This window comes from Dryobates pubescens, chromosome 15 (genome assembly GCF_014839835.1).
Source record: "Dryobates pubescens isolate bDryPub1 chromosome 15, bDryPub1.pri, whole genome shotgun sequence".
Lineage (NCBI taxonomy): Eukaryota > Metazoa > Chordata > Aves > Piciformes > Picidae > Dryobates > Dryobates pubescens.
The window spans coordinates 995,124-1,008,282 of NC_071626.1; the positions used below are offsets into that span (position 1 = coordinate 995,124).

At 59.7% G+C, this 13,159-nt stretch overlaps 1 protein-coding gene across 2 annotated transcripts in view; it reads right to left on the reverse strand.

Moving 5' to 3' along the window:
• Positions 1-1,257: 1,257 nt before the first annotated feature.
• CRADD (CASP2 and RIPK1 domain containing adaptor with death domain) overlaps positions 1,258-13,159 on the reverse strand; it is a 65,513-nt gene continuing 53,611 nt past the window's right edge. For both annotated transcript variants that reach the window (XM_054167798.1, XM_054167799.1), the window contains exon 3: positions 1,258-1,553. In XM_054167798.1, coding sequence (XP_054023773.1) covers positions 1,258-1,553 — 296 coding nt within the window. The remainder of the gene's footprint in view (positions 1,554-13,159) is intronic.

Genomic DNA, 13,159 nt, shown 5'->3' on the forward strand with positions numbered 1-13,159 from the left:
AAATCAAGGTGGGCAGAACTCCATGGAGCTGTCAGGGCTGGAAGGGACCTCGAGGCTCAGCCAGTTCCAAGCCCCCTGCCATGGGCAGGGACACCTCCCACCATTGCAGGTCCTTCTGGGAGTGAGGGTCTCACAACTCAGGGTCTGAGGTACAGCCTCAGCAGTGCCCAGCACAGGGGCACCATCCCTGCCCTGCTCCTGCTGCCCACACCACTGCTGCTCCAGGCCAGGCTGCTGGTGCCCTTCTTGCCCACCTGGGCACTGCTGGCTCATCTTCAGCTGCTGGCACCCAGCACCCCCAGGCCCTTTTCTGCTGGGCAGTTTCCAGCCACTGTGCCCCAAGCCTGGAGCATTGCCTGGGGTTGCTGTGACCCAAGTGCAGCAGCCAGCACTTGGCCTTGTTCAGCCTCCCACAGCTGACCTCAGCCCATGGATCCAGCCTGGCCAGGTCCCTCTGCAGAGCCTTCCTGCCCTCTAGCAGATCAACCCTCAGGCACACCAGGCTGTCTCCCAGTTCATCAGTGGAAACAAGCATGGATAGATTAGAAGCTGCCTCATTTTTTAGGCCCCCTCTGGCTCTGTTTGCCTGTCCCTGCCTATCTTCTGCTCACTTTTCCACTGCCTGTCTGCCCTGAGCCCTCCTCACTCGTGCTGTGCTAAGGGCTGGCCTCTGTGCATGGTGCTTGTCTCTCAGCAGAAGCCTCCAGCCATTCAATCACCACAGGAGAAGCCCTCACGGCTCCCTCTCCCCCAGGCTCCTGCTGCTTCCACCCACAGCCAGGCTGAAAGGCAGCCCAGCAGGAACCTGGAGGTGCTAAAACTTCTCTAGGTGTGAGGCAGCCACCTGCAAGAGCTGCTGTAAGGCTGTGCAGGTAGCCACTGTGCTCCTTTCTTGCTGGGACAGCAGGAGCGAGCCTGGAACTGGAGTGGAAGAAAGGCTGCTGCACAGCCCAGGGAGCAGCTCGGACCAAGAGCTGCTCTGCAGTGAAACCAGAAACCTGGCCGGGCCTGCTGCAGCACCTGGAGCCTCAGCCTACAGCCCCACTGGAATCACACAGCAGCCAGCAGCAAAGGCTGAGCCGGGCCTTTAATGCCTGCCGGACGTCAGTGCGGTGCGAAGAGAGGAGCTGCAGGTCAGCAGGTGGCACCCAGGAGCGCTGGAGCCCCACGGAGGCACAGCTGCCCGGCCCGGCCGTGCCCAGCCCGGGGGGGCAGAGCTCCCGCACCGCCCCGAGCTGCGGGCAGTGCTCGAGGGCTTCACTCCAGCATGTAGTGGATGAGGGAAGGATCCAGCTCCTCGGTCAGCAGGCTGGCCTGCAGGCTCCGGATGGTCGCCGCCCTGCCCTGCCGCTGCCGCCACAGCACCAAGGCGGCCAGGATCTGCGACTGCAGGGTGTGCGGGTGCTGGACCTTGCATCGATAGATGTCAGTGTGGGACAGACCCAGGCACAGGGCGAGGTGCTCCCACTCGGCTCCCAGCCTCCTGGCCAGCCGGTTCAGCTGCTGGTCCGTCGGTGCCGCCTCCAGGACAGGCGGGGCCAGCTCGGTGGCACCTGCGAACGACACCGGCGGGACATGCAGGGCGCTGCCCGGGCAGCCGCGGGGGCCCTGGCACGGCGGGGCACAGCGAGGCTGCGGTGGAGGAACTGGAGCCGCAGGGAGCAAGGAGGGCTCCCTCAGCCTCCTCCAGGCTGCACACCCCCAGGGCCCTCAGCTGCTGCCCCCCAGCCCTGCTCTCCGGACCCTTCCCCAGCTCTCTTGCCCTTCTCTGGCCCTGCTCCAGCCCTCAGCGTCCTTCTGGGAGTGAGGGTCTCAAACCTCAGGATTCCAGGTGCAGCCTCCCCAGTGCCCATCCAGGGGCACCATCCCTGCCCTGCTCCTGCTGCCCACACCACTGCTGCCCCAGGCCAGGCTGCTGGTGCCCTTCCTGCCCACCTGGGCACTGCTGGCACCTCTCCAGCTGCTGGCACCCAGCACCCCCAGGCCCTTTTCTGCTGGGCAGCTTCCAGCTGCTGTGCCCCGAGCCTGGAGCACTGCCTGGGTTGTTGGTCTGGATGCCCTGCAGAGGTCCCTTCCAGCCCCTGCCACGCTGTGTCTGTGGCTCTGTGAAGCCATTCCCTGCGGCAGCAGCTTTCCACGGGAGCAAAGCAGTGCCAGGGGTCCACACAGCAGCTTTGCCCTGACAGCCTTGGGGAGCACAGGCTGAGCCCAAGGGTCAGAGCAGCCTGCAGCTGCTGCTCTCCTCGGGCTGCTGTGAAGATGCTGCATCAAAACAGAGCAAACAGATCCCCCAGGAAAGGCTAATTATAGCCTGCTGGTCTGGAGCAGAAGGCTCCCTGCAGAAGAGCTGCCTGGCACAACCTAATTGAGAGCTCCCAGACCCTGCTGGCAGTCTCCAGCAGAAGAGCAGCACTAGAAAGCACCACTCCTTCATGCTGTCACAAGTGATTGTTCTGTGCAGAGAGCCCCCAGAGCCTGCAACCCTTCGCACACTCTCAGCCCTGTCATGCATGAGTGCCACACAAAGCTGCTCAGAGGAAAGGGGAAATTGCTTTCTGAGGAGTATTTCAGTCCCTTTGAGCTTTCTGTCTCCAGACTGCCAAAGGAGCCCAGGGCCAGTGGCTGGCTTGGGGACACAGCAGAGGATGCACAGCTCCTGAAGAATCCCAGAATGGCTCAGGTGGGAAGGGACCTCAGAGCTCATCTCCTCCAACCACCTGCCACGGGCAGGGACACCTCTCAGCTGCACTCAGCTACTCAAGGGCTCATCCAGCCTGGCCTTGAACACCCCCAGGCAGGAGGCAGCCACAGCCTCCCTGGGCAGCCTGTGCCAGACTCTCACTACTCTCACAGTGAAGAGTTTCCTCCTAAGATCCAATCTGAACCTATTCTCCCTCCATTTAAATCCATTTCTCCCTGTCCTGGCTCCAGACCCCCTCAGCAAAAGTCTCTCTGCAGCCTTCCTGCAGGATCCCTTCAGGACCTGGCAGCAGCTCTGAGGTGCCCCTGGAGCCTTCTCCTCTGCAGGCTGCACAGCCCCAGCTGCCTCAGCCTGTGCTCAGGGCAGAGCTGCTGCAGCCCTTGGAGCACCCTCTGGAGCCTCTCCAGCAGCTCTGTGTCCTTATGAAGCAGGCTGAGGGGCACTGGTGGGGCTGCCTTGTGCTGCCCCTTCCCAGCTGACAGCAGCTCCACAGGTGAGCCAGGCTGGGGCAGTGCCTTCCATGGATGCAAACACCTGGGAATAACTGCCTCTGGAACCAGCTGCACTCTGCTGCTGCCATCCACACCTTCTGATACCAAACCCCTGCCCTGCCTCGGGGGCAGCTGCTCAGAGTGGCTTACTGTGGGTCCTACCTGCCAGCCTGGGCCCTTCTCTTTGCTCTCCCAGTGGAATTTGTGCACATCATGCTCACCAGCAGAACGATCTGATGATGCTGAAATGTGATCAAGCAGGGAGGACTAACACTAATCCATGTCAGCTTGTCCATCCAGCCTTTGATATTAGCTGGATGCTTTTACTACAACAAGTAGTAAGGCCTCTTGCCTTCAGCCTGTTATCAGCCCTCTCATACAGCAAATAAGAACAAAACCCATCCAGGAAATCTTTTCATCTCACCCCAGCATCTGATTCCAATAGGGGTGGGGGAAATTCTGGGAGAGAAGCCAAGTGTTAAGTGTAATACAAAGGGCTGTTATTTTAGTCCCATTTTATTTCCTCTGATAGCTCTTTTGCAGCTCTGAGGTGAAGTCAATGAGGAAGAATCTGAGACAAGTGCTGCAGGGTGGGCAGAATCCTGGAGGGGCAGAGAAATGCTTGGGGAGCTCTTCCAGTGGCAGGAACTGCAAGAGCACAGAAGGGTTTGGCTGTGTGCTGGGGCCAAGGCCACTCTCGGTCTGAGAAGCAGAATGGCATTGCAGGTACAGGCAAAAGGAGCTCTCTGTGCTCAGCACCCACCTGGCTGCAAGGAAAAGCTCCCCAGGAGCCAGCACTGCTCCCTGGCAGCCCAGCAGGCAGCTGGGTGCTGAGCTGCAGCCAGAGCAGGGAGAGCACAGCACAGGGAGGGGATTCAGCCCCCACCTGCAGCACTGCCTCCAGCTCTGGGGCCCCCAGCACAAGAAGGGCCTGGAGCTGCTGGAGAGGCTCCAGAGGAGGCCACAGAGATGGTCAGAGGCTGCAGAACCTCCCCTGTGGGGACAGGCTGGGAGGGCTGGGAGAGCTGGGGCTGTGCAGCCTGGAGAAGGCTCTGGGGAGACCTCAGTGCAGCCTTCCAGGACCTGAAGGGCTCCAGGAGAGCTGGGGAGGGACTTGTGACAAGGGCTGGGAGTGCCAGGAGAGGCAATGGATTGGAGATGGAAAAGGGAAGATTTAGACTGAAGATTAGGAAGAAATTCTTTGCAGTGAGGGTGGTGGAACACTGGAACAGGTTGCCCAGAGAGGTGGCTGAGGCCCCATCCCTGGAGATATTCAAGGAGAGGCTCAAGAGGGCTCTGGACAAGCTGGTCTAGGTGAGGATGTCCCTGCTGACTGCAGGGGGGTGGACTGGATGACCTTCAGAGGTCCCTTCCAACCCAGAGCATTCTGTGGTTCTCTGACTGTCCAAAGCTGCAGCAGCATGCAATGGACTTCTCCCTGCCCACAGCTCCAGCTGGGCAAGGCAGCTCACCCCCACTAAGTCTCTCTCCTGGCTGTCCCAGCTGGAAAATGGGAGATGTTGACACCTTCTGGCTTGTGTGTACATCTGTGCTGCTCCCACACCACTGCAGAGAGTGGCAGAGGCCAGGGAGAGTGGACAGGAAGCAGGGCTGGATATAAATAGCATCACAGACAGGGACCAGAGCAGACACAGCAACCCAGACAGCAGGGCTGCATGTGGGGCAAAGGCAGCTGGCCACCACTCTTGGATTCCTTTTGCTTCAGGACCTCTCCTTGGCTTTAAGTGGGAGACTCCAAGGAGATGTTGCAACAATGAAGGGGATGGAAAGAAAACTCACTCCAGCTCTGTCCTGCTTGGCACAAGTAGGAGGATGCAAGATAAAGGTCAGTGAGAAGAGGCTTTGAACCCCTTGAGGAAATCTTTTGCTCTTCTTTTCTCATCACCATCTCTAGGAAAGAAAGCTGAGATGGTCTCTCAGGCTGTCTTGTGCCATGGGGGAACCTTCCTGAGCGCTGAGGAACTGCCTCCCAGCCTCCATGCTGCTGGGATGCAGTGCAGGGGAGGCTGGGAGGATGCTGAAGGGACTGGAACCTCTGTGTGATGAGGAAAGGCTGAGCCCTGGGGCTGCTCAGCCTGGGGAAGAGAAGGCTGAGAGGGGAGCTGAGCAATGCTTACAAAGATCTGAGGGCTGGGGGGCAAGCAGCAGGGTCAGGCTCTTGTCACTGGTGCCCAGTGGTAGAACAAGGGGCAAAGGACACAAACTGGAACCCAGGAGCTTCCACTCAACATGGGGAAACATTGTTTGGTGTGAGGGTGCTGAGCCCTGGAGCAGGCTCCAGAGGGGCTGTGGAGTCTCCTGCTCTGGAGCCTTTCCAACCCCACCTGGCTGTGCTCTGTGTGCCCTGCCCTGGGTGATGCTCTCTGGCAGAGGCTTGGACTGGCTGCTCTGCAAAGGTCTCTTCCAGCCCCTATCATTCCAGGGGTCAGTGAAGGGTTTGTCTGAAGGACCTTGCTCCATCCAAGCACAAGCTCTCTGTGCACAACCCAAAGCACCAGGTGCTGTTTGAGGAAGCCTTCTCCCTTCCACACTCACCACATTTTCACACCAGACAACACAGCCCAAACCCTCTGGCTCTTGTTCTTTGCTGTGCAGAAGGGACTGTGATGGAAAGGAGGCACTGAATGCAAAGTGCTGAGGAAGCCTCCATCAGCTGCTGCCTCATCCTGCAAGGACAACCCTGCAGACAGCCCAGGAGCCAGGGATACAAGGGCCCAGTAAAGGGATCCTGATTAGGGGAAGGATGTCCAGGGGATGCTCTCTGCTCCCAGCTCTGCCCCTGCACTTCACCCATTCAAATGGCCATGTGCTCCTCAGCTCAGCAGACAGAAGCAGATCTCCCAGAGCTGCACATCCCAGTGCTGAGGTGCACAGCCATGCTCCTCTTCATCCCCTTCCTCCTGACAAATCATGCCAGCAGCAAAGCAGAAACACTTCCTGGGCAGGGCCAGGAGTGCTTCTCAGCCTCCAGCTTGTGAGCCTGGGGCAGAGAAGACTCTCCTGGGAAGCAAGGGGCAAAGCTGCCCAGGGCAGCCCCTGGCAGGAGCACTGGCAGGGAAGTGCTCTGCTCTGTGTAGCCACATCAGCAGTGGCTGGCTCTGGGCTTCAGACCCTGCCCAGCTGGAGAGGAGCTGTGCAGAGGAGTGAGTGCCCAGGCATGCATCTGGCCCCAGCAGCTCCTGCAGGCTCTGCAGAGTGCTTCAGTGGTCTCAAGTCCCTAACTGCTGTTCACTTGACCCTCTTATCAGATCCTGCTCATCACTTCTGAAGAGTTCAAAGGAAGCACTTCAGAGCCCTCTTTAATCCTCTCCCCTGGCATCTGGAGAGCAGTTCTTCCCTGAGCAGTGCTAAAGTTAGATCAAGCAGTCCTGGCAGCAGCAAACCAGAGGAGCCTTGCTTCCCCCAGGTGCAAGTCCTGCATCTGACTTCAGGACCTCTCTCCTCCAGCTGCTCACCGACCCCAAAGGCACTGCTGAAACTGCAGCTCTTGCCACAACCACCAGGCAGCCTCCTGACCTTGGCCAGCAGGCTCAGAAGCTGCTGGGGTGGGTGCCTGCACAGTGGCCTGCAGCAGAGGGGCACACAGCCTTGGCCACCACAGGCAGTGATGCTCCCAGGGACTTGCAAGCTCCACAGAAGCGTGGTGCCTACGGTGCCAGCAGGCAGGGACGTGTGGGGCACTTCAGCTCGAGTGGAACAGGTTCAGTAACAGCCTCTAGGCTGAGGAGGTGTGGGCTGGAGGAGTGCAAGGTGAGATGGTCATGGAGTGGCTAAGCAGCAGAGCTCAGAGGGTTGTGAGCTGCAGCCCTGCAGCTGGTGCTGCTCCCCAGGGGCCAGTGCTGGGTCCAACACCTCCATCAATGACCTGGAGGAGGGGACAGAGTGGGCCCCCAGCAGGTTTGCTGCTGATCCCCACCTGGGAGCATTGGTTGATGCACCTGAAGGCTGTGCTGACATTCAGTCAGGAGGCTTAGACTGGAGAGCTGGGCAGGAACCACCCCAAACACCAGGACAGATCAGGGCTGCCCTGCTGGAAAGCAGCTCATGGAGCTCATGGAGTCCTGGTGGGCAGCAAGTTCCCCATGGCACAGCAATGTGCCCTCGGGGCCAGGAGGGCCAAGGGCATCCTGGGGGGCATCAAGCAAAGTGAGGCCAGCAGGGCTGGGGAGGTTCTGCTCCCATCCTGCTCTGCCCTGCTGAGCCCACAGCTGCAATGCTGTGTCCAGCTCTGGGCTCCCCAGGTCAAAAGGAACAGGGAACTGCTGGGGAGAGGCCAGTGGAGGCTGTGAGGATGCTGAAGGGACTGCACCATCTGAGTGATGAGGGAAGGCTGAGAGCCCTGGGGTGTTCAGCCTGGGGCAGGGAAGGCTGAGAGGAGGTGATTGATGTTTAGATACCTAAAGGGTGGCTGCCAGGAAGGGGCAGGCTCCTCCCAGAGGTGCCCAGTGAGAAGAGAAGGGGCAGTGCACACAAACTACAGCCCAGGGGGCTCCAGCCCAGCATGAGGAGAAACTTCTTTGGTGTGAGGGTGCTGAGCCCTGGAGCAGGCTGCCCAGAGAGGCTGTGGAGCCTCCTTCTAGGGAGACCTCCCTAACCCACCTGGCTGTGCTGCTGTGTGCCCTGCCCTGGGTGATGCTGCTGTGGCAGGGGGTTGGGCTGGAGGCTCTCCAGAGGCCCCTTCCAAGCCCTCCCATGCTGGGATTCTTTGCTAACACAAAAGCTGCTGCCAGGTTCTCCTTCCCTCCTGGGGAGCGTGGTGCACTTGCTGAAGCACCCTGAGACCCAGCAGTGGGGGCAGCAGAGGCATGGCCAGGGTTGCCAGGCTGGGGGCTGGGTGTTTTGGCAGCTCTGCCTGTGCCAGGCACTATTTACTGGCTGAATGTCACAACCCCCTTGCACACAAGCAGGGAGATCTGCACTGAAGTGACACCCCCTTGGCCTGAGCACAGCAGCAGTGGGTCACCAAGCAGAGCAACACTTGGCAGCTCAGGTCAGGACAAGCCCTCAGGAGCAGTGAGGTGGGGTTGCAAAACCTGAGCTGGAAGGTAAGCATGCAGCACTCCCAGACATGGAGAGACTGCAGACTGCAGCCCCTCCAGCCAGCAGAGGGGCTGGGTGAAAGGGAGAACACAGAGCAGGCATTTGGAGGGATCCCAGTGGGTGCTGGAGAGCACTAAAGGCAAGGACCAGATCATGGTGGATCATGCTCCATCACTTGGGTGGTGGTTTTACCCCTACCACATCATCTGGGTGTTGATTTTATCCCTCCTGCATCACTTGGGTGTTGCTTCACCCCTCCTGCATCACTTGGGTGTTGTTTCACCCCTCCTGCATCACTTGGGTGTTGCTTTATCCCTCCTGCATCACTTGGGTGTTGTTTCATCCCTCCTGCATCACTTGGGTGTTGCTTTATCCCTCCTGCATCACTTGGGTGTTGTTTTATCCCTCCTGCATCACTTGGGTGTTGCTTTATCCCTCCTGCATCACTTGGGTGTTGCTTTATCCCTCCTGCATCACTTGGGTGTTGTTTCATCCCTCCTGCATCACTTGGGTGTTGTTTCACCCCTCCTGCATCACTTGGGTGTTGCTTTATCCCTCCTGCATCACTTGGGTGTTGCTTTATCCCTCCTGCATCACTTGGGTGTTGTTTCACCCCTCCTGCATCACTTGGGTGTTGTTTCACCCCTCCTGCATCACTTGGGTGTTGTTTTATCCCTCCTGCATCACTTGGGTGTTGTTTCACCCCTCCTGCATCACTTGGGTGTTGTTTCACCCCTCCTGCATCACTTGGGTGTTGTTTTATCCCTCCTGCATCACTTGGGTGTTGTTTTATCCCTCCTGCATCACTTGGGTGTTGTTTTATCCCTCCTGCATCACTTGGGTGTTGTTTCACCCCTCCTGTATCACTTGGGTGTTGCTTTATCCCTCCTGCATCACTTGGGTGTTGCTTTTCACCCCTCCTGCATCACTTGGGTGTTGTTTTATCCCTCCTGCATCACTTGGGTGTTGTTTCATCCCTCCTGCATCACTTGGGTGTTGTTTCATCCCTCCTGCATCACTTGGGTGTTGCTTTATCCCTCCTGCATCACTTGGGTGTTGTTTCATCCCTCCTGCATCACTTGGGTGTTGTTTCATCCCTCCTGCATCACTTGGGTGTTGCTTTTCACCCCTCCTGCATCACTTGGGTGTTGTTTCATCCCTCCTGCATCACTTGGGTGTTGTTTCATCCCTCCTGCATCACTTGGGTGTTGTTTCATCCCTCCTGCATCACCTGGGTGTTGCTTTTTGCTTGCTGGTTGTTAATTAAACACCAGAGTGATTCAAAGGCTGGGAAGGGAGTGTTGGTGTTTTGCAACAGCTCCAAATACTCCTGCCCCAGGGAAGCTGCACAGCTCTGTCTCTTGGCTGTATCACCATCTGCTCAGGGTTTCTGTACATCTGCAGAGAGCACAGATCACCCAGGCCAAAGCTTGGAGTTGTCTGGAGAGAAGATGCAGAGGCAGGCCTTGGAAGGCAGGCTCTGGGAAGCAGGCTCTGGGAGGCAGGCTCTGGGAGGCAGGCTCTGGAAGCAGGCTTTGGGAAGCAGGCTCTGGGAAGCAGGCTCTGGAAGCAGGCTCTGGGAGGCAGGCTCTGGAAGCAGGCTCTGGAAGCAGGCTTTGGGAAGCAGGCTCTGGGAAGCAGGCTCTGGAAGCAGGCTCTGGGAGGCAGGCTCTGGGAGGCAGGCTCTGGGAAGCAGGCTCTGGAAGCAGGCTCTGGAAGCAGGCTCTGGGAAGCAGGCTCTGGGAAGCAGGCTCGGGAAGCAGGCTCTGGGAAGCAGGCTTTGGGAAGCAGGCTTTGGGAAGCAGGCTCTGGGAGGCAGGCTCTGGGAAGCAGGCTTTGGGAAGCAGGCTCTGGGAAGCAGGCTCTGGGAGGCAGGCTCTGGGAAGCAGGCTCTGGAAGCAGGCTCTGGAAGCAGGCTCTGGGAAGCAGGCTCTGGAAGCAGGCTTTGGGAAGCAGGCTCTGGGAGGCAGGCTCTGGGAAGCAGGCTTTGGGAAGCAGGCTCTGGGAAGCAGGCTCTGGGAGGCAGGCTCTGGGAAGCAGGCTCTGGAAGCAGGCTCTGGAAGCAGGCTCTGGGAGGCAGGCTCTGGGAAGCAGGCTCTGGAAGCAGGCTTTGGGAAGCAGGCTCTGGGAAGCAGGCTCTGGGAGGCAGGCTCTGGGAAGCAGGCTCTGGGAAGCAGGCTTTGGGAAGCAGGCTCTGGGAAGCAGGCTCTGGGAGGCAGGCTCTGGGAAGCAGGCTCTGGAAGCAGGCTCTGGAAGCAGGCTCTGGGAGGCAGGCTCTGGGAAGCAGGCTCTGGGAGGCAGGCTCTGGGAAGCAGGCTCTGGGAAGCAGGCTCTGGGAGGCAGGCTCTGGAAGCAGGCTCTGGAAGCAGGCTCTGGAAGCAGGCTCTGGGAGGCAGGCTCTGGAAGCAGGCTCTGGAAGCAGGCTCTGGGAGGCAGGCTCTGGAAGCAGGCTCTGGAAGCAGGCTCTGGGAGGCAGGCTCTGGGAAGCAGGCTCTGGGAGGCAGGCTCTGGGAAGCAGGCTCTGGAAGCAGGCTCTGGAAGCAGGCTCTGGGAGGCAGGCTCTGGAAGCAGGCTCTGGGAGGCAGGCTCTGGAAGCAGGCTCTGGAAGCAGGCTTTGGGAAGCAGGCTCTGGGAAGCAGGCTCTGGGAGGCAGGCTCTGGGAGGCAGGCTCCGGAAGCAGGCTCTGGAAGCAGGCTCTGGAAGCAGGCTCTGGAAGCAGGCTCTGGGAAGCAGGCTCTGGAAGCAGGCTCTGGAAGCAGGCTCTGGAAGCAGGCTTTGGGAAGCAGGCTCTGGAAGCAGGCTCTGGGAGGCAGGCTCTGGGAGGCAGGCTCTGGAAGCAGGCTTTGGGAAGCAGGCTCTGGAAGCAGGCTCTGGGAAGCAGGCTCTGGGAGGCAGGCTCTGGGAGGCAGGCTCTGGGAAGCAGGCTCTGGAAGCAGGCTCTGGGAGGCAGGCTCTGGGAAGCAGGCTCTGGGAAGCAGGCTTTGGGAAGCAGGCTCTGGGAAGCAGGCTCTGGGAGGCAGGCTCTGGGAAGCAGGCTCTGGAAGCAGGCTCTGGAAGCAGGCTCTGGGAGGCAGGCTCTGGGAGGCAGGCTCTGGGAAGCAGGCTCTGGAAGCAGGCTCTGGAAGCAGGCTCCGGAAGCAGGCTCCGGAAGCAGGCTCTGGAAGCAGGCTCTGGAAGCAGGCTCTGGGAGGCAGGCTCTGGGAAGCAGGCTCTGGGAAGCAGGCTCGGGAAGCAGGCTCTGGGAAGCAGGCTTTGGGAAGCAGGCTTTGGGAAGCAGGCTCTGGAAGCAGGCTCTGGAAGCAGGCTTTGGGAAGCAGGCTCTGGGAAGCAGGCTCTGGGAGGCAGGCTCTGGGAAGCAGGCTCTGGAAGCAGGCTCTGGGAGGCAGGCTCTGGGAAGCAGGCTCTGGGAGGCAGGCTCTGGGAAGCAGGCTCTGGGAAGCAGGCTCTGGGAGGCAGGCTCCGGAAGCAGGCTCTGGAAGCAGGCTCTGGAAGCAGGCTCTGGGAGGCAGGCTCTGGAAGCAGGCTCTGGAAGCAGGCTCTGGAAGCAGGCTCCGGAAGCAGGCTCTGGGAGGCAGGCTCTGGAAGCAGGCTCTGGAAGCAGGCTCTGGGAGGCAGGCTCTGGAAGCAGGCTCTGGGAAGCAGGCTTTGGGAAGCAGGCTCTGGAAGCAGGCTCTGGAAGCAGGCTCTGGGAGGCAGGCTTTGGGAAGCAGGCTCTGGAAGCAGGCTCTGGGAAGCAGGCTCTGGGAGGCAGGCTCTGGAAGCAGGCTCTGGGAAGCAGCTGTCAGCAGCACAGAGCTCCCTGCTAGGCTGCCCAGCAGAGCAGAGAGGCTCTGGGATTTCAGGAGCCAGCTCTAGAGTGAATGCTGCAAACCTCCAGGCCTGAAGCATGCCTTGGGGGTGCTCTGCTGCCCTGAGTGAGTTCAGTGGAGCTCCAGAAGGCTCCCAGCACTTGCAGGCAGCCCCTGCTGGCCTCCACCACACCAAGCCATCAGCTCCCTCGGCTCAGCTTCTGCTCCCCGCTCCCCAGCAGGCACTGCCCAGCTGCAGGGGGCTGCAGGAGGCTGAGCATCACAGGGACCACAGCCTGGCAGCACACTGCTTCCCAGCAGGCAGATGTTTACCTGGGTGGGCTGGGCAGCTCTGACAGAGTCATGCAGCTCTCTGAGTGCCAAACAAAGAGGAGCTGAAGAGTTAGTGATTGTTTTGTCAGCTGAGTGCCAAACTCACCACACCACCCTCCTGCAGGGGCTGGCACTCAGCTGCTTCCAGCAGGCACCACTTGAATGCCTCCCACCAGCAGCCTGAGCTGCCTTTCAGAGAGCTGGGGCAGCAGTGGCTCCTTCATGGCAGGCTCCTTGGGCTTCCTCCTGGCCAAGGACTTCCCTACCAAGCCATCTCTCCAAGGGCTGCAGCACTGCAGCAATCAAACCATGTCCCTGGCTGTTAGCTATGGAGGGGCTTGTGCCCAGGGCTTGCAGAGGCAGGACCAGGGGCAGTGGACTGAAGCCTGGGGAGGGGAGATTGAGACTGGAGATTAGATAAGGGTTGGACTCCATCACCAGAGATTATAGGATGGGCTGGGTGGGAAAGGACCTTAAAGATCACAGGTTGGAAGGGACCTCAAGGCTCAGCCAGCTCCAACCCCCTGCCATGGCCAGGGACCCCTCACACCACAGCAGGCTGCTCACAGCCACCTCCAGCCTGGCTGCAAACACCTCCAGGGGTGAGGCTTCCACCACCTCCCTGGGCAGCCTGTGCCAGGCTCTCACCACCCTCATGGGCAACAACTTCTTCCTCACAGCCAATCTGAACCTACCCACTTCTAGTTTTGCTCTACTCCCCCCAGTCCTATCCCTCCCTGACACCCTCCAAAGTCCCTCCCCAGCTGTCCTGGAGCCCTGCAGAT